The sequence below is a fragment of the Ranitomeya imitator genome, chromosome 5, assembly GCF_032444005.1.
Source record: "Ranitomeya imitator isolate aRanImi1 chromosome 5, aRanImi1.pri, whole genome shotgun sequence".
Taxonomy (NCBI): Eukaryota; Metazoa; Chordata; class Amphibia; order Anura; family Dendrobatidae; genus Ranitomeya; species Ranitomeya imitator.
This window is the reverse complement of record NC_091286.1, coordinates 685,796,535-685,821,681: the sequence shown is the minus strand read 5'-3', so window position 1 is coordinate 685,821,681 and position 25,147 is coordinate 685,796,535. Positions and strand designations below refer to the sequence as shown.

Below are 25,147 nucleotides of genomic sequence, written 5' to 3'. Positions count from 1 at the left end.
TTCAAGACATGTGTCAAGTCCTTCAGTGTTTTGAGGAATGCACACGGCTGGTTAGTGCAGACAACGCCATAATAAGCATGAGCATCCCCCTAATGCGTCTGCTGATGCAAAGTTTGACGCACATAAAGGATCAGGCGTCTGCAGCTGAGGAAGAGGAAAGCCTTGATGACAGTCAGCCATTGTCTGGCCAGGGCAGTGTACAGGACGAGTTAGCGGGCTAAGAGGAGGAGGAGGACGAGGAGGATGATGGGGATGATTATATTTTTAATGAGGAAGCTTTTCCGGGGCCACTGGAAATTGGTGGCGCGGCAAGGCCGGGTTCTGGTTTTTGGAGGGACACAAGTGACGTGGATTTGCCTGAAACTGCCCCTCAACCAATCACAACCGCAGATTTGAGAACTGGAACTTTGGCCCACATGGCGGATTATGCCTTACGTATCCTCAAAAGGGACACACGCATAACTAAAATGATGAACGATGACGATTACTGGTTGGCCTGCCTCCTTGATCCTCGCTATAAAGGCAAATTGCAAAATATAATGCCACATGAGAACTTGGAACTAATATTAGCAACCAAACAATCAACTCTTGTTGACCGTTTGCTTCTGGCATTCCCTGCACACAGCGCCCGTGATGGTTCTCACACGAGCTGCAGGGGCCAGCAGACCAGAGGAGTTAGAGGGGCAGAAATCAGAAGTGTCGTTGGCCAGAGGGGTTTTCTGACCAGGTTGTGGAGTGATTTTGCTATGACCGCAGACAGGACAGGTACTGCAGCATCAATTCAAAGTGACAGGAGACAACATTTGTCCAGTATGGTTACAAACTATTTTTCATCCCTTATCGATGTTCTCCCTCAACCGTCATTCCCATTTGATTACTGGGCATCAAAATTAGACACCTGGCCAGAATTGGCAGAATATGCATTGCAGGAGCTTGCTTGCCCGGCAGCTAGTGTCCTATCAGAAAGAGTATTCAGTGCTGCAGGTTCAATACTAACAGAAAAAAGGACTCGTCTGGCTACCCAAAATGTAGATGATCTAACCTTCATTAAAATGAACCACAACTGGATTTCGAAATCTTTTGCCCCACCTTGCCCGGCCGACACCTAGCTTTCCTATGAAAAGGTCTTGCCTGTGGACTATTCTGAATGCCTTTTCCAATCTCGTAATTTTCTGCACCTGATTGTCCAGCATACGACATGTTTACACCTCACTAAATGGCCAAACTCCCCACACGGGGCTGTGGTATCGACACTTGGCGACAGCACCCGTGAGAGTGCTGTTTGTCTGAAGAGGTGGGTGTGCCCGCTTTTGGTCGACGGCACTGCCACTGGGTCCCTCCTAGTACAATAAAGTGTCTCTGGCGGTGGTGGTGCGCACCCAACGTCAGACACACCGTTGTAATATGAGGGGCCCTGGGCCTGTACCGCCGGCCACAAGACAGTTCCCCCCCCCCAGCTCAAACAGTGCTCTACCACTTGCAAAATTATCTCACAGCTCCACCAATGTTTAGTCTATGCGCTGACATCCTTCAATGCCTGCCACTGACAATACCATTGTATTGACTTTTTTGTTATGTTAGGCCTTCGATGCCTGTCTGCGGTCACTCCTTCCACTATGCCTCCACTGACCACACCACTGCTGCCCGTGTACCCCTGGAACCAATTTAAAATTGCCTACAGCCAGCCCAATTTTTTTTTATTTTAGGCCTTCGATGCCTGTCTGCGGTCCATTCTTTCTACTACTACTACACTGACCAGGCCACTGCTGCCCGTGTACCCCTGGAACCAATTTAAAATTGCCTACAGCCATGTGTTATTATTTTAGGCCTTCGATGCCTGTCTGCGGTCACTCCTTACAATATGCCTCCACTGACCACACCACTGCTGCCCGTGTACCCCTGGAACCAATTTAAAATTGCCTACAGCCAGCCCAATTTTTTTATTTTAGGCCTTCGATGCCCGTCTGCGGTCCGTTCTTTCTACTACTACTACACTGACCAGGCCACTGCTGCCCGTGTACCCCTGGAACCAATTTAAAATTGCCTACAGCCATCTGTTATTATTTTAGGCCTTCGATGCCTGTCTGCGGTCACTCCTTCCACTAGGCCTCCACTGACCACACCACTGCTGCCCGTGTACCCCTGGAACCAATTTAAAATTGCCACAGCCAGCCCAATTTTTTTATTTTAGGCCTTCGATGCCCGTCTGCGGTCCGTTCTTTCTACTACTACTACACCGACCAGGCCACTGCTGCCCGTGTACCCCTGGAACCAATTTAAAATGCAAATGCATGCAAATGGTGCCCCCGCTCAACGACGACTAACCTAGTCTGACCCTAAAATCTAAGGGTAGGCAGGATGTTACCTAGACACATTAGAACACGTAAACATTCAAGAGGATAAACCCGATTTTAGTAATAAAGTGTCCTCTTCCTATATACAAATACCCATAGAATGTGCTGATCGTTCATACTCCACACAGCTTATAGTTATTATATTCACATATATATAAGAAGAAAATCCCAAGATATTATGCGGGTAAGATAATCTCCCAGATCTAGACCAAGTTGATCAGAGCATAAACATATACCAAGAGGACACACTCCTCCCAAAGCAAAAAACCGTTTAGTTATCACGGCATAACATTCAAATACACCAGGTGCTCCCTTCTCCAAACTCAACGCGTTTCCCCTCCTCACATAACAGGAGGTTCATCAGGAGTTTATCTGATACAAAAAAGGGTTACTTAGCTTCCTTCATGGATGGTGCAGATAAATCAAATGGTCTGTAACACCGTCGGGTCGATACCTCGTGGATATGGTGCTCCCAGACAAATGCCACAGTGTGTGCGTTTTAAAGGCAGGTCAATTGGCTTAGACACAAACAGCTGTTCTCCGGCGTGTGTATACAAAGCACTTCCGGTATCACAGTGCAGCGGAGGTCATGTGTAGTATAGCGTCTACGTCTTTTGCGCCGGCCCAAAATAGATATACGCCCCCTATTCTCAAGTGAGGGTTCGTAATTACCCATACCTATTACTGCGCACGCTCCAGAAACTCCAGCGTCTCTTACGTATGTAGCGCCCGTGACAAACATACACGCCCCTTTCTCCTCAAGCAAGGGATCGTACTTATTCGTCAGTGTCACTGCGCACGCGCAAATTGTGTAGCGTCTCCTGTGCGTACTACGCCTGCGCCAAACCTACCCATCCCTTATTCTCAGACGAGTGTTCGTAGTTATACATACATGCCACTGCGCACGCGCCAGACATGACGCGGACAGCCCCCAGACGGATAACCCACATCATTATCTACACGGAGTGCCACTTTGCAGCTGATTCACCGGCGTGGGGACAAGTACGCATGCTCGATAGTCATATTACAAAAGAGTGCTACATAATTGTATTATCGCAGATATAGATTGAGCGCACACGCGCAGGATACACATGCATAATAGTAACCATAAAAATGATAATACCATGATCACATTTACAAATGAACAAAAAACCTGCGCTATAAACAAATACGTCCGGTACACAAGTCCTTCCGTTTTAGCAAGCTGTAAGGATACTGATGGTTTGTTATGCCTGCATAAAAATTGCAAAATGCAAAAAGGAAAGCCTGCTTTAAAATATGTACATATATAAATGTCTCGCTAGAGCGGTACCCCATAACGACACCCCATGAGTGCCAAACATGGGCATATAACAGTTGAGCATTAAGCAGATCCCTGATATGGACTCATCCAGAACTGCAGATACATAAATCCAAATATATCAATACAATCATTGTTTATGCCATAGATTGGCTAGTACACTTATATTTATGAAAATGAAAAATCAGGGAACATACATTTAAAGTGACCAAGCTGAAAGAACGCACACACTAACAGATTATTCCCGTGGACAAGATATTGTTCACAGGTACTAACAGATGCCTATTCCAAGAGATCAGGACAGATATTATAAACTAGACTTGACCCATTTGGGTCGATAAAACAGATTTTCTCATCGCCAAAAATTGAATCAACCGATAAAAGAGTCATAGATAGCAGCCAAAGTTCATTTGTTCGTTCAACCCTTTTGGGAAGACCGTATCCAGCCTGTGGATCCATTTTAATTCCTTTTGTAAGATCTTCCGATCCCAATCACCGCCCCTGATAGAAGGGGCTACCACTTCAACGGCACAAAAAGTGAAGGACGCGAGATCACCCTGATGTACCATCCGAACATGCCTAGATATTGGGGTATCCCTGGCATGTCTAATGTCACCCAGGTGGTCCCCTATCCTTCTTCTCAGTTCCCTCCTTGTTTTCCCCACATAATTTAATGGGCAAGTACATTTAAACAAGTATATGACTCCACTCGTTTTACAATTTGCGAAATGTCTGCTCTCAAAAACCTGTCCTGTACTAGCACTGGAAAAACCATTTCCGGTGTCCAGATGTCCACAGAAGGAGCAGGTACCGCAGCGAAAAGTTCCAAATTGCCTCTTATCCAACCATGTACCACTCTTTTTAGGAGGAGAGAAAACACTGTGCACAAGTTGATCCTTAAGAGATCTCCCCTTTCTGTAGGTGATCATAGGTGTCTCAGGTATACAGTCCTTTATGTCTGTATCTGCCAATAGTATAGCCCAATATTTTTTGATGATATCTCTCACCTCATGGGAACAGTCATCAAACATACCGATGAGTCTCAGAGGAGGGTCCTCATCAACCTTATTTGCGGGATGTAGTAAGCTGGTTCTAGGGACTGTTTCAACCTGTTTAAAGGCCTCACGCAGTACCTTCATAGGGTAACCTCTCTCAAGAAATCTATTTTTTAGATCCCGTGTCTCAGTATAAAACGAAGCATCAGATGAACAATTTCTTCTTGCTCTCGTGTACTGTCCTTTGGGTATCCCCCTCCTGAGCCCATATGGGTGATGACTGTTCCAATTCAATAAATTGTTTGTAGAGGTGGGTTTTCTGTAGATGGAGGTGGCTAGATGTCCATCCTCCTCCTTACTGATTGTGACATCCAAAAAGTTGATCCTGTCACCATTAATCTCGGAGGTAAAACTGAGACCCATGTTGTTATTGTTTAAACTTTTGACAAAGATATTAAAGGATGCCACATCTCCTGACCACAAAATCAAGACGTCATCGATATAACGCCCCCAGAAAAGTATCTGGGGGCCCCATCTAGACAGATTCTCTTCACCAAAGACGACCGTGTCCTCCCACCAGCCCAGAAGCAAATTCGCATAGGTAGGGGCACATGGACTGCCCATAGCTGTGCCCCTGAGCTGGTGGTAGAACTTCCCCTCAAAGAGAAAGTAATTGTGCGTCAATATAAAGTGTAAGAGTCGATTGACAAAACGACTGTGTTCGGTGAACTGAACCCCTCTCGACCTCAAAAAGAAGTCCACGGCCTGCAGACCTACTTCGTGAGGTATACTACTATACAACGCCTCTACATCGATTGATGCCAAAAGGGTATCTGTATCCACAGTAATATCCTCTATTCTCACCAATAGGTCCGAAGTATCACGTATATACGATGGTAAGGCAGTCACAAAATCCCTCAGAACTTTATCGATATAAATACCGCAGTTTTGTGTAATGGAGTCATTCCCCGAAACTATCGGTCGTCCTTTTAGGGGTTTAAACCCTTTATGCACCTTTGGAAGGGCGTAAAACACTGGTATAGTCAGTGTCTTTTGTGTCATAAAGTTCTTTTCGCTCCTTGATATCAGCCCAACCTCATAGGCCTCTTGTAGCAGGTGACCCAACTCTAAGTTGAAAGCCTCCGTAGGGTCCTTACGGAGTAACCCATACGTTGACTCATCCTTAAGTAACCTCAAACACATATCTCTATACTTGTCACAATCAAGGATGACAAGGTTGCCACCCTTGTCTGATTGTTTAAACACCAGTTCTTTTCTCTCAGATAGTGAGTCCAAAGCTCTCCTCTCATTATGAGATAAATTAGATTTATATTTTCTTTCTTTGGTATTCAACTTCTTTAGATCAGCCAATACTAGTTGTGTAAATATATCGATACTGGTGTTTGTAGACAAAGGTGGCATCCTTTTACTATTAGGTTTCAATTTTGTAAACGGACCCATACCTGGAGGTCTAGAACTCTCTTCCAACATATCAGTAAGAACTCTTATATCTGATAACTCCGTCATGTCTACACCCAAGGACACACATTCAGCTTCATCATGGTTTTTGAAAAATTTCCTCCATTTCAACTTTCGAGCAAAAAGGTTGATGTCTTTCACCCATTCGACTTCATTAAACCTGTTAGTTGGTACAAATCCCAACCCTTTCCTTAAAACTGTTCTTTCTACCTCTAAGAGATGATGTGATGACAGGTTCATAATCCTATTCTCTTCTAATAGCGGGGAGCTCCCATGCGTTCCCTCAACTGGTAAGGGAATGGCCGCCTCTCTAAAAAAGAGGACGTGGAGGAAAAAGTAGGAGAAGAGGCTGCCAAAGACCCAGAGGTGGTCATATGTCCTGTATAAGACGCTTGATAATTTCCTCCACCCCTTGATGGACCATACCTCTTTTTTCCAAATCTTGCCCATCTTTCTCTACGAGGCCTAAAAGTAGAGTTGGAACTAGGGTTTCTAAAAAGATCACCTCTTTCACTATCAGATGTCTCAGCCTCAGATGAGGACAGACTCGGTGATTCCCCTTTCTTACACAAAACTGCGGTATTTATATCGATAAAGTTCTGAGGGATTTTGTGACGGCCTTACCATCGTATATACGTGATACTTCGGACCTATTGGTGAGAATAGAGGATATTACTGTGGATACAGATACCCTTTTGGCATCAATCGATGTAGAGGCGTTGTATAGTAGTATACCTCACGAAGTAGGTCTGCAGGCCGTGGACTTCTTTTTGAGGTCGAGAGGGGTTCAGTTCACCGAACACAGTCGTTTTGTCAATCGACTCTTACACTTTATATTGACGCACAATTACTTTCTCTTTGAGGGGAAGTTCTACCACCAGCTCAGGGGCACAGCTATGGGCAGTCCATGTGCCCCTACCTATGCGAATTTGCTCCTGGGCTGGTGGGAGGACACGGTCGTCTTTGGTGAAGAGAATCTGTCTAGATGGGGCCCCCAGATACTTTTCTGGGGGCGTTATATCGATGACGTCTTGATTTTGTGGTCAGGAGATGTGGCATCCTTTAATATCTTTGTCAAAAGTTTAAACAATAACAACATGGGTCTCAGTTTTACCTCCGAGATTAATGGTGACAGGATCAACTTTTTGGATGTCACAATCAGTAAGGAGGAGGATGGACATCTAGCCACCTCCATCTACAGAAAACCCACCTCTACAAACAATTTATTGAATTGGAACAGTCATCACCCATATGGACTCAGGAGGGGGATACCCAAAGGACAGTACACGAGAGCAAGAAGAAATTGTTCATCTGATGCTTCGTTTTATACTGAGACACGGGATCTAAAAAATAGATTTCTTGAGAGAGGTTACCCTATGAAGGTACTGCGTGAGGCCTTTAAACAGGTTGAAACAGTCCCTAGAACCAGCTTACTACATCCCGCAAATAAGGTTGATGAGGACCCTCCTCTGAGACTCATCGGTATGTTTGATGACTGTTCCCATGAGGTGAGAGATATCATCAAAAAATATTGGGCTATACTATTGGCAGATACAGACATAAAGGACTGTATACCTGAGACACCTATGATCACCTACAGAAAGGGGAGATCTCTTAAGGATCAACTTGTGCACAGTGTTTTCTCTCCTCCTAAAAAGAGTGGTACATGGTTGGATAAGAGGCAATTTGGAACTTTTCGCTGCGGTACCTGCTCCTTCTGTGGACATCTGGACACCGGAAATGGTTTTTCCAGTGCTAGTACAGGACAGGTTTTTGAGAGCAGACATTTCGCAAATTGTAAAACGAGTGGAGTCATATACTTGTTTAAATGTACTTGCCCATTAAATTATGTGGGGAAAACAAGGAGGGAACTGAGAAGAAGGATAGGGGACCACCTGGGTGACATTAGACATGCCAGGGATACCCCAATATCTAGGCATGTTCGGATGGTACATCAGGGTGATCTCGCGTCCTTCACTTTTTGTGCCGTTGAAGTGGTAGCCCCTTCTATCAGGGGCGGTGATTGGGATCGGAAGATCTTACAAAAGGAATTAAAATGGATCCACAGGCTGGATACGGTCTTCCCAAAAGGGTTGAACGAACAAATGAACTTTGGCTGCTATCTATGACTCTTTTATCGGTTGATTCAATTTTTGGCGATGAGAAAATCTGTTTTATCGACCCAAATGGGTCAAGTCTAGTTTATAATATCTGTCCTGATCTCTTGGAATAGGCATCTGTTAGTACCTGTGAACAATATCTTGTCCACGGGAATAATCTGTTAGTGTGTGCGTTCTTTCAGCTTGGTCACTTTAAATGTATGTTCCCTGATTTTTCATTTTCATAAATATAAGTGTACTGGCCAATCTATGGCATAAACAATGATTGTATTGATATATTTGGATTTATGTATCTGCAGTTCTGGATGAGTCCATATCAGGGATCTGCTTAATGCTCAACTGTTATATGCCCATGTTTGGCACTCATGGGGTGTCGTTATGGGGTACCGCTCTAGCGAGACATTTATATATGTACATATTTTAAAGCAGGCTTTCCTTTTTGCATTTTGCAATTTTTATGCAGGCATAACAAACCATCAGTATCCTTACAGCTTGCTAAAACGGAAGGACTTGTGTACCGGACGTATTTGTTTATAGCGCAGGTTTTTTGTTCATTTGTAAATGTGATCATGGTATTATCATTTTTATGGTTACTATTATGCATGTGTACCCTGCGCGTGTGCGCTCAATCTATATCTGCGATAATACAATTATGTAGCACTCTTTTGTAATATGACTATCGAGCATGCGTACTTGTCCCCACGCCGGTGAATCAGCTGCAAAGTGGCACTCCGTGTAGATAATGATGTGGGTTATCCGTCTGGGGGCTGTCCGCGTCATGTCTGGCGCGTGCGCAGTGGCATGTATGTATAACTACGAACACTCGTCTGAGAATAAGGGATGGGTAGGTTTGGCGCAGGCGTAGTATGCACAGGAGACGCTACACAATTGGCGCGTGCGCAGTGACACTGACGAATAAGTACGATCCCTTGCTTGAGGAGAAAGGGGCGTGTATGTTTGTCACGGGCGCTACATACGTAAGAGACGCTGGAGTTTCTGGAGCGTGCGCAGTAATAGGTATGGGTAATTACGAACCCTCACTTGAGAATAGGGGGCGTATATCTATTTTGGGCCGGCGCAAAAGACGTAGACGCTATACTACACATGACCTCCGCTGCACTGTGATACCGGAAGTGCTTTGTATACACACGCCGGAGAACAGCTGTTTGTGTCTAAGCCAATTTACCTGCCTTTAAAACGCACACACTGTGGCATTTGTCTGGGAGCACCATATCCACGAGGTATCGACCCGACGGTGTTACAGACCATTTGATTTATCTGCACCATCCATGAAGGAAGCTAAGTAACCCTTTTTTGTATCAGATAAACTCCTGATGAACCTCCTGTTATGTGAGGAGGGGAAACGCGTTGAGTTTGGAGAAGGGAGCACCTGGTGTATTTGAATGTTATGCCGTGATAACTAAACGGTTTTTTGCTTTGGGAGGAGTGTGTCCTCTTGGTATATGTTTATGCTCTGATCAACTTGGTCTAGATCTGGGAGATTATCTTACCCGCATAATATCTTGGGATTTTCTTCTTATATATATGTGAATATAATAACTATAAGCTGTGTGGAGTATGAACGATCAGCACATTCTATGGGTATTTGTATATAGGAAGAGGACACTTTATTACTAAAATCGGGTTTATCCTCTTGAATGTTTACGTGTTCTAATGTGTCTAGGTAACATCCTGCCTACCCTTAGATTTTAGGGTCAGACTAGGTTAGTCGTCGTTGAGCGGGGGCACCATTTGCATGCTTCTAGGGTGCCGCCCCCGGCTGATAGGAAGTACTAGTGCAGCTAGCGAGATAGTAATGCCGGGTCATTGCCACTGACTCACTATCTTCATTGTAGGGGCACTGAGTGTTTGTCATTTTTCCGTTCCCTGTTCCAATAGGGCATATCAGGGCTAGTAGGGAGAGTCGACGACGAGCGGGGGCGCCATTGCGCAGGTGTTATAGGGTGCCAACCTCCGCTGGTAGGTAGGGTGTTATTAGTGATTTTAGGGATTGGCACCATCTTGGCCTTTCCTATGGGATGTTGTTGTTTTGGTGATGGTGTAGTTATGCACGTATTGGTATATTTAGTGTTTTTAAGAATTATCAATAAAAGTTAAACTTTTAATTCTTGGGATTTTTTCTGTGAGTTCTAAAAAAGAAAATACTGGAGAGATATCAAATGCAGACATTTTAACATTAAAAACAAACACATACAACTAAAATCTGGTACAGTACTAAAAATGGCCACCAGCTACAATAACTTTCTCCTGCAAGTAGTTAACTGAAAGTTTTTTTCAATTTAAAACACAGATATGGCATCCACCGAGTGTTGTCCTGTCGCGTCTTCTTTAGATTATTGCCAAGAAGATGCAAAACAATGAAAATAATAAAATCATTATTTACCAAAAAAATAGAGTAAGTCAAAACCACATTGCAAATAAACATTCATTACAAATAAAGAAGCAGGGCGCGTCCGAGGGTGAGTATATACCTAATAAGAATATAATCACCCTCGGACGCGCCCTGCTTCTTTCCGACAGCCTTCCTTCCTAAGAATCAGCCCTTCCGTGGTGTAGAGAGAGGGTTTGTTACACTCCAAGGTGTTCCCCAGGTTGCCTTTCCTGAGCTTCGATCTTCATGCTCTCGTTTAGTAGTTGTCGGAAAGTAGGCTGCATTAGGCCTACAAATTGGGTATGGGGTGGAGAGAGATGGTGTGTTACACTCCAAGGTGTTCCCCAGGTTTCCTTGCCATTGCTTCGGTCTTCCGACTCTCGTTTAGTAGTTGTAGAAAACTACACTGCATTAGGCCTAAAAAATGGGTATCGGGTGGAGAGAGATGGTGTGTTACACTCCAAGGTGTTCTCCAGGTTGCCTTTCCTGAGCTTCGATCTTCCGGCTCTCGTTTAGTAGTTCTTGGAAACTACACTGCATTAGGCCTACAAATTGGGTATGGGGTGTAGAGAGATGGTGTGTTCCACTCCAAGGTGTTCTCCAGGTTGCCTTTCCTGAGCTTCGATCTTCCGGCTCTCGTTTAGTAGTTGTTGGAAACTACGCTGCATTAGGCCTACAAATTGGGTATGGGGTGTAGAGAGATGGTGTGTTCCACTCCAAGGTGTTCCCCAGGTTTCCTCGCCAATGCTTTGATCTTCATGCTCTCGTTTAGTAGTTGTTGGAAACTACACTGCATTAGGCCTACAAATTGGGTATGGGGTGTAGAGAGATGGTGTGTTCCACTCCAAGGTGTTCTCCAGGTTGCCTTTCCTGAGCTTCGATCTTCCGGCTCTCGTTTAGTAGTTGTTGGAAACTACGCTGCATTAGGCCTACAAATTGGGTATGGGGTGTAGAGAGATGGTGTGTTCCACTCCAAGGTGTTCTCCAGGTTGCCTTTCCTGAGCTTCGATCTTCCGGCTCTCGTTTAGTAGTTGTTGGAAACTACGCTGCATTAGGCCTACAAATTGGGTATGGGGTGTAGAGAGATGGTGTGTTCCACTCCAAGGTGTTCCCCAGGTTTCCTCGCCAATGCTTCGATCTTCATGCTCTCGTTTAGTAGTTGTTGGAAAGTACGCTGCATTAGGCCTACAAATTGGCTATGGGGTGTAGAGAGATGGTGTGTTCCACTCCAAGGTGTTCTCCAGGTTGCCTTTCCTGAGCTTCGATCTTCCGGCTCTCGTTTAGTAGTTCTTGGAAACTACACTGCATTAGGCCTACAAATTGAGTATGGGGTGTAGAGAGATGGTGTGTTCCACTCCAAGGTGTTCTCCAGGTTGCCTTTCCTGAGCTTCGATCTTCCGGCTCTCGTTTAGTAGTTGTTGGAAACTACGCTGCATTAGGCCTACAAATTGGGTATGGGGTGTAGAGAGATGGTGTGTTCCACTCCAAGGTGTTCCCCAGGTTTCCTCGCCAATGCTTCGATCTTCATGCTCTCGTTTAGTAGTTGTTGGAAACTACGCTGCATTAGGCCTACAAATTGGGTATGGGGTGTAGAGAGATGGTGTGTTCCACTCCAAGGTGTTCTCCAGGTTGCCTTTCCTGAACTTCTATCTTCAGGCTCTCATTAAATTGTGGTTAAACGGAACAACTGCATTTGGCGTACTAGTTGGTTTGGTGCCTACTATCGGTGTCTGCCACTCCTTGCTGTTCTCCTGGTTTCCTGTCCTGAAATTCCGTTTTCAGGCGCTCGTTAAGTAGTTGTTAATGTTAGACTGCATTTGGCCTACTAGTTGGGTTGGGGCCTACTATCGGTGTCTGCCACTCCTTGCTGTTCTCCTCCACTGAACAAAGCTGTGCCGCCTGTTTACTACGGTTGCCAATTTTGAACTGCATTTCGACTACTTACTGATTTGGGCCTACTCTCTGTGTCAGCCTCTCATTCCAGTTGTCCTCCACTGCAATGCCCCCTGGTTATTCCTGTGTTACCAATTTTGAACTGCATTTAGCCAACTTTATTCTTTGGGCCTATATCTGTGTTTCCTCCTCATCCTGCCCATTGCCCAGCCAGTGATAGATGAGTCTGCTGGTACATTGACCCATAACGCAACATTCCCCGTGCACGCTACACAACAACATTGTGACCCTGCTGAAAGTCAGGTTGCTCTTCCCGCATACCATACCACCTTACACGGGGACAAAGAGGAAGGTGCAGATGAAAGTGCAGGTTCCTTCATCAGGTGGGGGGAGGAATACTAGTTGGCGATGTCACTGGCACAGGGCCTCTCATAGTACGCAAAAGTGTTGCTGCCGGTGGGAGGCGCCCCCGCCGTGCAAACACACCGCTGTACTTTGAGGGGCCCTGTGCCAGTGCCAATGCCAACGAGTGGGCCCCCCCTGCTTGCTCAGGTTCACAGCACTTGCAAAGTTGAAATACTTACCTCTCCCTGCTCCACTGCCGTGACGTGGTCCAGATTTCCTGGGCCCACTAATTACTTGAACCAGCCCTACCCACCACAACTTTAGCCAAATGACCCCCAATTTCAAATGCCTTCCAATTATTATAAGGTAAATTACGCTTGACAAGCTTCATTAAGAAGAATGGATGGTTTTGACATTAAAATGGGCACTCTAGGTGTTTTCCTGGCCCCCACTCACTGCCGACTATGCTGCCCCATTGACTTGCATTGGGTTTCGTGTTTCGGTCGATCCCGACTTTACGTCATAATCGGCCGATTTCACTCGACCCGACTTTTGAGATAGTCGGGTTTCGCGAAACCCGGCTCGACTCTAAAAAGGTCAAGGTCGCTCAACTCTATTGGTCACCTCTATATGGCGGTACTATTTTGTATGCATATGTATCTCTAGTGTGATATGTTTTTAATTCTATGTATTGAATAAAGAGATTTCTATTTAAAATATTTGAATTTTGGCATCAGCTTCCGTTAATTTATAGGTGCACATAAAATATAATAGTAGTTTTTTCCTCTTTTTTTGGGGTTACGTGTTAAATTCGTGTATTTGTTGGATATCATTGTCTGTATGTACTACTATGCATTCAATAAACAGTTAAAAAAAAAAATAAAAAAGATAAAAACTAAAAATATAAGGCTATGTTCACACGTTCCTGATTTCCCTCCTTTTTTTTCAGGACTAAAAACCGCAGCTCTTGGCAGAAAACGCAGGTCCTTTTCTTGGTGCTTTTTTGGTGCTTTTTTGATGCGTTTTTTATGCAGTTTTCTATGCAGAGTCTGTGTGTTTTCTAGGAAGTTTTTTAGGGTTAAAATGGCTGAAAATACCCTAACCCTACCCCTAACCCTATTCTAACCTTAGTGGGAAAAAAAAAAAAATCTTAATTTTTTTATTGTCCCTACCTATGGGGGTGACAAAGGGGGGGGTGTCATTTACTATTTTTTTTATTTTGATCACTGAGATAGAACCTATCTCAGTGATCAAAATGCACTTTGGAACGAATCTGCCGGCCGGCAGATTCGGCGGGCACACTGCGCATGCGCCCGCCATTTTGCAAGATGGCGGCGCCCAGGGAGAAGACGGCCGGACGGACACCGGGAGGCCGGGTAAGTATAAGGGGGGGAGATTAGGGCACGGGGGGGGGGGGGGCGTCGGAGCACGGGGGGGTGGCATCGGAGCATGGGGGGGTGGGATTGGGGCACAGGGGGCAGCCACACTGCAGCGGTTCTGCACCACAAACCGCAGTAAAACCCGCAGATATATTTTTCATCTGCGGGTTTTACTGCGGGTTTGACCTCACAATGGAGGTCTATGGGTGCAGAACCGCTGTAGTTCCGCAAAAAGAAGTGACATGGTACTTTTTTACCGCGGCAATTCAGCGCGGCTTTTTTCGCGATTTTCCGCAATGTGGGCACAGCAGTTCCTGTTTTCCATAGGGTACAGTGTAATGTACCCTGCATGGAAAACAGCTGCGGACTCGCAGCGGGAAAATCGCGGCGGTTCCGCATTAAAAAAAGGATGGTGTGAACATGGCCTAATAGTATCTATATATAGGATATATAAGTGTTGTGGGTTCTTGTTGTTGTTTTTAAACTTTTTTAGATTCTGAAACTCCAGGGAAAATTCATTTAAATGGGTTATTTCATCCCCGACATAAGATAAAATCGCAAACAAAATCTCATATATTGAGAAAAAAAAAAACTTGTTTCTACCACCATCTTGGAAAAAAATTAATACAACAAAAAAATGCACACAAAAAAAAAAAACCAACATTCTCCTTCTCAAGGCCAAAAGTGTTGCTCAAAAGCGGAGCTGGCTCCTTAGGGGCATTTCTCTGCTGTGGCCACTGATTGGCAGCGGAGAGTCATGTGCCGTCCCCCGCGGAAGAAGGAAGCAAATATACCAGGCTGCGATGCGGAAAAGCAGTGGGGAAATCGGTAGAGGAGTATATACCTGGGTACGGGATAAGGAAAAATTTATAAAAAAAAGGGTGCAGGAACCTTTTAAGTTGGCTCGCCTGCAAAACTGTGATAGAAGAAGCCCAAAGTGGAAAGCTAAGCCTTTAGGGGGAAACTTGATCTCAATGGAAGGGACATCAAGATTTACCTCCAATCTCGCCATTATACATCCCATTCAAAGAGACAAAGAGGAGAAGTTGAGTGACCAAATTTTCAACGCAGTTTGGGTTCTGAGCGCACGTTGTCGGCAAGTTCATAACTTTAGAGGGGTAAAATACGACCACTATGTGGAGGGGAACGCACCTGGTAGGGTCTGACTTTGTGATGAATTTCTTGGATTCCCACTTCTCTCGTCCTGACGTCACGACACTACGGAGGGCAGACAGATGACGGCAGGTCAGTCACTAGATACATTTATGACATTGTCAGGTTATTGTTCCATCAGAAATTAATTCCAGGCAAAGCGTCGATTAACTCTACAAGTGGAGATGAAATTAATGAAGGACAATCGATATCCAACATCCAACGACCATCATGATTACCAACCTGTGTACAATTAACCATCATCATCTTTTATGGATGAAAGTCAAAATGACTTTGCTTAGATGTGAAGATGAGGCCATGAAATGAGACCTTCATTGTGGAAATACGACCATAAATTGTGTAGGTTCCTATGGAGCACTTAGAGGACCTGTCACTTGCCATAAATGTGACATTATTTTACTTGGTGTAATTGCTGTTGTTCTACTGAATCCCGCAATGTTTTTCTTTTCTTCCTACGCCTCTCTGTTCCTGAGATATGACCTCTTTTTCCCTGTATGTAAATCTAGTCTTTGTAGTCAACTGGGAGTGGTCTTAATCTTGAGAGTCATGGTCAGCAGGCTGAGACAGAGAAGAAGAGGCCGTATCTCAGGAACGGAGAGGCATAGGAAGAAAAGGAAAACATCTTCGAATTTAGGAGAACAGCAACATTTACACAGAGAAAAAACATTATATATTCATGTCAAGTGGCAGGTTCTCTTTATGGTGGCTGTACACATTATAAAAATATTGGCCTACCATAGTAATTTATCTAGGACTATCCCAACATCTAATGTGTAATGTTGTCTTCCCCCAATGGCGAATAGTGAGGGAAAAAAAGGGTTAGCTGTCTGAATTTAGACTCGTCTGATCCTTTTGTCCTCTCACGAGATAACCCAACTCTAGAGGTGACTGAAACTGGCTTCGACCCATCCCCAATGAGAACACATGCGAGCTCAGCTGAGCAGAGTGTCCAGGGAAATCAAGAAGAATAAAGGTTCTCAATTGTCTGACAGCTGTCTAAAGTAAAAGTCATATCATTCCATCAATGATCTCTAGATAAGTGGCCACCGTGTGACCATCGTGACCTCCCTAGACCTTGTATAGCCAACGGGATCATAAATATATAATACACACATCCCATTTAAAGTAAAAAGGGGAAATGAAGAGTAGGGGACCGTGTCGGCAAATATTAGGAGACCAATTCACCAAGCAAACTGGAGCCTGTAGTAATATCCTCTCACCCCGACGCGCGTTTCTCGCCACTGCCTTCTTACGGTGGCACGGTCCCCTACTATTTGCAGGCACTTTCCTTGATTCTGTCGGTGGTTATTTGACTTCTCACTAGTAGGTATTACCATACAATTTGTTGGGCCAAATATCGCGCACATATTGCCATTATTACAGGTGGCAAGCAAATGGGTTTCGGTATTCTCCCCACACTCCTGCTATTATTCTATAGGCATTACACCTTTACTTATTATGGTTTTGAGCTAGTTACTGTGAAGCAGCTACTAAGCAAAGGATTGGAACATATTAATTTGGATATTGCTACTTGTGAAGCAATAGACATTTCAATTGTGGCTTTTTAAGCTGGTTATTATAACATACAGTTACGTCCATATATATTTGGACAGAGGCAACATTTTTCTAATTTTGGTTATAGACATTACCACAATGAATTTAAAACAAAACAATTCAGATGCAGTTGAAGTTCAGACTTTCAGCTTTCAATTGAAGGTATCCACATTAAAATTGGATGAAGGTTTTAGGAGTTTCAGCTCCTTAACATGCCCAACAATGCCCAACAATGCCAAAGCCATCACACTGCCTCTGCCGGGTGTTACAGATTATGTAGTATGCTTTGGATCCTGAGCTGTACCACGCCTTTGCCATACTTTTCTCCTTCCATCATTCTGGTAGAGGTTGATCTTGGTTTCATCTGTCCAAAGAATGTTCTTCCAGAACTGTGCGGCTTTTAGATGTTTTTTAGCCTTTTTCTTCTTGATGCTTATGAGTGGCTTGCACCGTGCAGTGAACCCTCTGTATTTACTTTCATGCAGTCTTCTCTTTATGGTAGATTTGGATATTGATACGCCGACCTCCTGGAGAGTGTTGGTCACTTGGTTGGCTGTTGTGAAGGGGTTTCTCTTCACCATGGAGATTATTCGGCGATCATCCACCACTGGTGTCTTCTGTGGGCGCCCAGGTCTTTTTGCATTGATGAGTTCACCAGTGCTTTCTTTCTTTCTCAGCATGTACCAAACTGTAGATTTTGCCACTCCTAATATTGTAGCAATTTCTCGGATGGGTTTTTTCTGTTTTCGCAGCTTAATGATGGCTTGTTTCACCTGCATGGAGAGCTCCTTTGACCGAATGTTTACTTCACAGCAAAACCTTCCAAATGCAAGCACCACACCTCAAGTCAACTCCAGGCCTTTTATCTGCTTAATTGAGAAAGACATAACGAAGGGATTGCCCACACCTGTCCATGAAATAGCCTCGGAGTCAATTGTCCAATTACTTTTGGTCCCTTTAAAAACAGGGTGGCACATGATAAGGAGCTGAAACTCCTAAACCCTTCAGCCAATTTTAATGTGGATACCCTCAAATGAAAGCTGAAAGTCTGAACTTCAACTGCATCTGAATTGTTGTGTTTAAAATTCATTGTGGTAATGTCTATAACCAAAATTAGAAAAATGTTGTCTCTGTCCAAATATATATGGACCTAACTGTATATGTAGGTCATTCTACCAGATTTGCTAGTAATTGATTTTGTTCTATTAGGCATTTATATATCATATTTGTGGAGTGTTAGTTTCTGGTAGCCTGGACCATCCTCTATGCGAGGCACACTGCTTTTTATACTTTTAATCTCTATAAATAATAGTTAATTTTTAACTTATGGATGTCTTCATTACCCCTTTTTACTTTAAATGGGATGTATTATATATTAAGGTGAAGTGCCATTATCTCCGAATATTTGGACAACATTTTGATAAGGATCATAAATCTGTCTGGGGACGAGTGAATAAATATCTTACTTCTGTGCCTAGATCTTTCATCCGTGCCAATGCCAACTCTCGTAGGTTACCGTGCTCCACCCCGGAGCTTACCAACGGCATAGGAATGTCTCTGAAAACCAAGGGAAAAAAAAGTGTTCTTATCAATCTGCCAAGTGTTTTGTATCTTCTAATTCATGAATGAGAAATATTTGCATCATTGGTAAGATCTCAAGACTACGAGGACAAACGGTGAAGGAAGTCCTATAAAAGATTGTGTCATTACACAAGAGTGAGGCAGGTTGGGACAGAAGCGCAGAATAGGACCATATTCCGGAAGATAAATAAGAGAGGGTGAGAGTGACGGTAGTACTCACCTATACAAGCTGTAGAATCCATGGCTGAAGCCCCGAGGCTAGAATAAAAGATTCGACCAAATTGCAATTCACTTTAGTGGAAATACCACGGTACCTGTTCTGCACTTGAGTGAATGAAAAATCCTCAAAGATATAAAATTAGGGCTTTTATTACACCAAAGCTTTTCGGTCTGACGTTGAAACGGAGTAATAAAAACCTTAATTTTATACCATTGAGGATTTTTCATTCCCGTAATCGCAGCCCAGTCACCGTGATATCTCCACTTTAGTAAATTACACAAGAGTGAGACTCCCATGAATTTTACGAAAGTCCAAGTCAAAGAAGACCAGAAGAACCACTGGTGATCACAGATCTCTTTTTTTAGGGACTCCCAATAACGCCTCCTAAACATTTTTCCAAATTTTGGTTTTCTGTACACGAAAGACAACATAATCTCTCAGATTTAACCTACGAGGGTCCTATAATCCTCAAATTTCCTGAAGGACATGTCAAAGCTAAAGACAAAGAAAACCATGCTCACTGTTTCACCCCCAAACTATTTTTTTTACACCACTAGTAACTACAGATCTCCATTGTAAGGTCTATGAGCACAGAAAAGTCGATCAAGCAATTTTTTCGATTTCTGTAAAGCCTTCTCTGAGGGTCATACAATCAATTTTTGGATTTTTTTTTTCCTTCTCACATTTTGAGAAACAAAAACGCCTGATGAAATAAAAGAAAACGTGGCTCCTGATGGAATCCGCTCCAAACCCAGTACTTGCCAAACGAAAAGGCTTAAAAAACGCTTCAGGAAAAAAGAAACTTCTTACGAAATGCTTCACAAATCCTTCAAAACTGCTTCAAGAAATAAACAAAAAAAAAAACCTTCCATACATTCTTCAAGAGAAAGTGGTTTCCACTCGAAAAACTCGTCTTTGACTGCACATACTCTAAGGGCTCCAACCATTCCTAAGTCTCTCAGAAGTTACCTACGACAGTTCCATATTCCTCACATTTCCAGAAGAAAATATAAAGGCTCCAGCCAACGAAGACCTTCTTCTCAGTATCCCATTTTTGTCACCTCCAACTAGAACAATCACTCCATTTCAGGAACTTTAACAAAAACTCCTAAAAACTTTCCCAAAATTCAGTTTTCTGTATATACAAGACAACATAACAATCTTACCAAATAAGGAGGAAAAAATATTCTAAAAGAACATTCCTAAAGCCGGCATCGGTGGAAAAACTTTTTGCATGCAATTTTACCTAACTTTTCGGCGATAATGTTGCCAACATAGAGACATACAAACAAATCAAGAACAGTCCCGCTACCCTGACATCTCGAGAATATGAGAGGGAAGAGGCCATTACAGCACAAGCTACAAACACTGTAGACTCCTTCTCTTTCAAGTCGTAGAAGTGCTTGTAGGAGACACTCATGGCGTAATGTATCACTCGCTAAATGAGCAGCAGGGCCAAGATCTGAGAATAGCTAATGGAGCTTAGAGCGCAGCGTTGATGTTGGGAGAGGTAGACCTCTCCCAACATCAGAACTACAATACCCAGATAGATTAGCGAAATTAGGATTATTTAGTCTAGAAAAAAGACGACTGAGGGGCGATCTAATAACCATGTATAAGTATATAAGGGGACAATACAAATATCTCGCTGAGGATCTGTTTATACCAAGGAAGGTGACGGGCACAAGGGGGCATTCTTTGCGTCTGGAGGAGAGAAGGTTTTTCCACCAACATAGAAGAGGATTCTTTACTGTTAGGGCAGTGAGAATCTGGAATTGCTTGCCTGAGGAGGTGGTGATGGCGAACTCAGTCGAGGGGTTCAAGAGAGGCCTGGATGTCTTCCTGGAGCAGAACAATATTGTATCATACAATTATTAGGTTCTGTAGAAGGACGTAGATCTGGGTATTTATTATGATGGAATATAGGCTGAACTGGATGGACAAATGTCTTTTTTCGGCCTACTAACTATGTTACTATGTTACCTAATGAACATCTTCTGTCATTTGCTCTAAAGGATTTCAAAAGGACGGTGTTCTTACCGAGGGGCAGTGTAAGTGGATACTAAGTGTCTGTGATCACTCATCATGTCTGTGATCTCCAAGAAATAACGTACAGGGGTAAGTAAAATCACAAGGGAGAGCACAACTCCACTCAAAACAAAGACGTTCATGCTTGACAGTAAATGACCCCAATAATCTCCAGCGAGGGGTCCGCGAAGATCCGTTGTGTAGAATTGTTTGGTGTGGTCCTAGAATATGAGTTAACAAGAGTTTTCTGGGGGAAAAAAGGTCTACAGCAGATAAATGCCAGAAGTGCGGGTGGAATAGAGTTGGAATCGCCGAACTGGCGAAAAAGATTGGCACGAGCTCTACTGCTTCATAGAAGCCTTGCAGAGGTCAGGGTGGTCTTAGTCTAGACTAACTGGTCTAATTCCAGCAGTCAGGTTTTGGATTATCACCAATCCAGTGGATAAACCTGCTACACCCCCTTTCAGTGGAGTAATTTGTTGGAGTGGTCGAAGAACCATAAACACAAATAAAGCTTCATAGAGTGGTCCACCCCTCGAGCCCCCAAATCCTACTATTTGCCAGAGTAGAGGAGCAAAGTGTGTGGCTCCTGTTTTGGAGCACTCGCGAGGCCTTGTGCAAAAGATGTCTTGGAGCCTCCAACGTTAGAGGTTGTGGTCACGTAGACCAACTTTTGATGCCCTTAGTTTGTTCGTAAACTCAACAAGAATGTCTACAACTGAAGAATCAACTATATTAATGGATCAGGTAATAATTCTTGTTGACCGGTCATTGGTTTCCCGGCACATGTGAAGAGAAAATCAACCCTGCGTGCTACATGTGTAAACCAAATTAATGTTCGTGACCCATCATGACACAAACAACATTCATTTTTGGCTCTAGGCAGGCAAGTCAAAACTCATTTTTAAGAAAACACGTTTAGACCCTTAGGAAACAGATACATGGAATGGAGAAGTTGTAAGTTCCCATGTAGAGGTGACCCCTGCGAGTCAGGTCACAAGTGGAGAATTGGATTAAAGTACCATGAATAGTAATGTACATCTAAGACGTCTATAAAAAAATTCTATATACGCTACCGTTCAAAAATTTAGTGTCACCCAGACTATTTTGTGTTTTCAATGAAAACTCATACTTCTATTAATCAAATGGGTTACCAAATGAATTGAAAATCTAGTCCAGACATTGACAAGGTTCGAAAAAAAAAGATTTTTATTTTAAATAATAATTTTCTCCTTCAAACTTTACTTTAATCAAAGAATGCTCCCTTTGCAGCAATTACAGCATTGCAGACCTTTGGCATTCGAGCAGTTAATTTTCTGAGGTCATCTGGAGAAATTCCGCCCCATGCTTCCAGAAGCCCCTCTCACAAGTTGGTTTGGCTTGATGGGCACTTTTTGGCACCATACGGTCAAGCTGCTCCGACAACAGCTCAATGGGGTTGAGATCTGGTGACTGTGCTGGCCGCTCCATTACAGATAGATACCAGCTGCTGCTTCTTCCCTAAATAGTTCTTGCATAATTTGGAGCTTTGGGTCATTGTCCTGTTGTAGGATGAAATTGTCTCCAATCAAGCACTGTCCACAGGGCATGGCGTTGGAAAATGGAGTGATAGGCTTCCGTATTCAAAATCCCTTTACCTTGTACAAATCTCCCTCTTTACCAGCACCAAAGCAACCCCAGACCATCACATTACCTCCACCATGCTTGACAGATGGCGTCAGACACTCTTCCAGCATCTTTTCAGTTGTTCTGCGCCTCACAAATGTTCTTCTGTGTGATCCAAACACCTCAAACTTGGATTTGTTTGTCCATAACACTTTTTTCCAATCTTCCTGTCCAATGTCTGTGTTCTTTTGCCCATATTAATCTTTTCCTTTATTAGCCAGTCTCAGATATGGCTTTTTCTTTGCCACTCTGCCCTGAAGGCCAGCATCCTGGAGTCGCCTCTTCACTGTAGACGTTGACATTGGCGTTTTGCATGTACTATTTAATGAAGCTGCCAGTTGAGACCTGTGAGGCGTCGATTTCTCACACTACAGACTCTAATGTACTTGTCTTGTTGCTCAATTGTGCAGCGCGGCCTCCCACTTCTCCTACTACTCTGGTTAGAGCCGGTTTGTGCTCTCCTCTGAAGGGAGTAGTACACAACGTTGTAGGAAATCTTCAATTTCCTGGCAATTTCTCGCATGGAATAGCCTTAATTTCTAAGCACAAGAATAGACTGTCAAGTTTCACATGAAAGTTCTTTTTTTCTGGCCATTTTGAGAGTTTAATGAACCAACAAATGTAATGCTCCAGATTCTCAACTAGCTCAAAGGAAGATCAGTTTTATAGGTTCTCTAATCAGCCAAAATGTTTTCAGCTGTGCTAACATACTTGCACAAGGGTTTTCAAGGGTATTCTAACCATCCATTAGCCTTCTTACACACTTTGCAAACACACAGTACCATAAGAACACTGAAGTGAAGGTTGTTGGAAATGGGCCTCTATACACCTATGAAGATATTGCATTCCAAACCAGACGTTTGCAGCTAGAATATTCATTTACCACGTTAAAAATGTATAGAGTGCATTTCTGAATCATTTAATGTTAGCTTCATTGGAAAACACTGTGCTTTTCTTTCAAAAATAAGGAAATTTCTAAGTAACCCTAAACTTTTGAACGGTAGAGTATATTTTTGAACAAATAGATAAATGTTAGTAGATCAAATTGATAAGAAGCAGCGCAGCTGCCCAGAACGGAGAAAGACCGATCCTCATTAAATTAGAATATATTAGAGTTCTCCAGGTCTTCCAGAACAATAAGTTCTCCGCTTTCCTTGAAGGGGTTGTTTAGATAACACACGTTTTTACCTATCTACAGGAAAGAACAGGCACTTAGGGCACTTGGAGTCACAGTGCGCGTGCCCAACTACTCCACTCTTCCTCAATTGGACGGTCAGCGAGGCACTCTGCTTTTTCTGGCAGCCCGGTAGAAAATGAGCGGCTCAAAAAATGGGTATGCGCACTACAGCTCCCTTCTAACGGGGATACAAGTGCCCCATTCTGATTGTTGTTGTGTTTCGAACTTCCACCAATCTATTATCATCACTAGAAACCCCTTTAAAAGTAATAGTGAAAGATGTCACTTGAAGCCTGAGGGGCAGCGGCTACTGGAGAAGGTGGTGTCGACCACGATCTGGAAATGGCCATCGGACCCCACTCGACACATGGATAAGCAACACACTATCGTGTGAACGGGCCCCACGATGCATGACTTACAGACCCTTTTATAAGTCAATATGGTGCATCGTATCACAAATCCAGTAAGTAGACGCGTACCGAAAAACCAAGTGGGTCTCAAAGTCCACTGACGATCTGCAACACTATTTCCTGGGGTATCCAGTAAGACCATCAGAGGTCCTACAGCAAGGAGACAACCCTCTACCATTCTCGAGGTCAATTTTTGGGGGGTTGAGTTTCCTCCATCCACGGTTTAGCCACTATTTTGGGGCAATTAAAAACTTTCAGTGCACAACTCATGGAAAGAAACTCCTCCAGCCAGGGTGTGTATGAAGTAACGTCATGCTCCTTAATGGCGTATGTTCACGTTTTTATTTCTTTGGAACCCAGAATCGTATGAAGGAGGTGCAACTATTTGCAAAGGGTTTTAATCATTGATGAGGCTTCGAGGCACAATGACTTTATATGTTTTGAAGGACAATGGATCAAGTTCTCCACCAGTGAAGCGGATACCACTGTCAAGAGGTTTTTACGGAGAGATAGAGGATGTAGAAAATGTATACATTTCTAATCAGAAATCTAAGTTTTTTGTGTCGGAATGGTTAGAATGTTCTGTATCATTGCTCTCCATAATTAGCAGGAAACACGAAATTGCATTCTCCTCGAAACTGATAATCTGTCAAAGATGTATTTAAAATTTCCAGTAACACAAGTTAATCCCCGTAAGATCTACAGACACCTTTTCATTGGTCAGTAAGGCTGTAATAGTGACCTAAAGATCTCTCTCCCTGGTATACCCTTTATTTCCCAGGCTCTGTAAATAATAAGTCTCTACAGCCCTTCCCTGCCCAAGTCATTCATGTGAACTGCCGGTTACTGGTCCTGAAGGATCTGCACCCTGCTTCCTCCAGGCAGAGGACATCCATCTGTAAGGAAAATGATAACTTCTCCATACCCCAAGATGGAGTACAGGGACAGTGAAGGGAGCATGTTACATTACGCCTTATACAAGGTCAGAAAAAGGCAGGTAAGTGGCTGACAGCTGCAACCTGTACAAGACTAGACACACGAAGACAAGCAGCTTTCACAGGGTCATAAACAAGCAGACAAAC

General features: G+C 43.5%; 1 protein-coding gene across 1 annotated transcript in view; it reads right to left on the bottom strand.

Moving 5' to 3' along the window:
* The window catches only part of ELP3 (elongator acetyltransferase complex subunit 3), a 167,097-nt gene that overhangs the window by 26,133 nt on the left and 115,817 nt on the right, over positions 1–25,147 (bottom strand). The window contains exons 11-12 of the mRNA XM_069728398.1: positions 18,451–18,541; positions 15,410–15,475 (exon numbers count right to left, since the gene is read on the bottom strand). Coding sequence (XP_069584499.1) covers positions 15,410–15,475; positions 18,451–18,541 — 157 coding nt within the window. The remainder of the gene's footprint in view (positions 1–15,409; positions 15,476–18,450; positions 18,542–25,147) is intronic.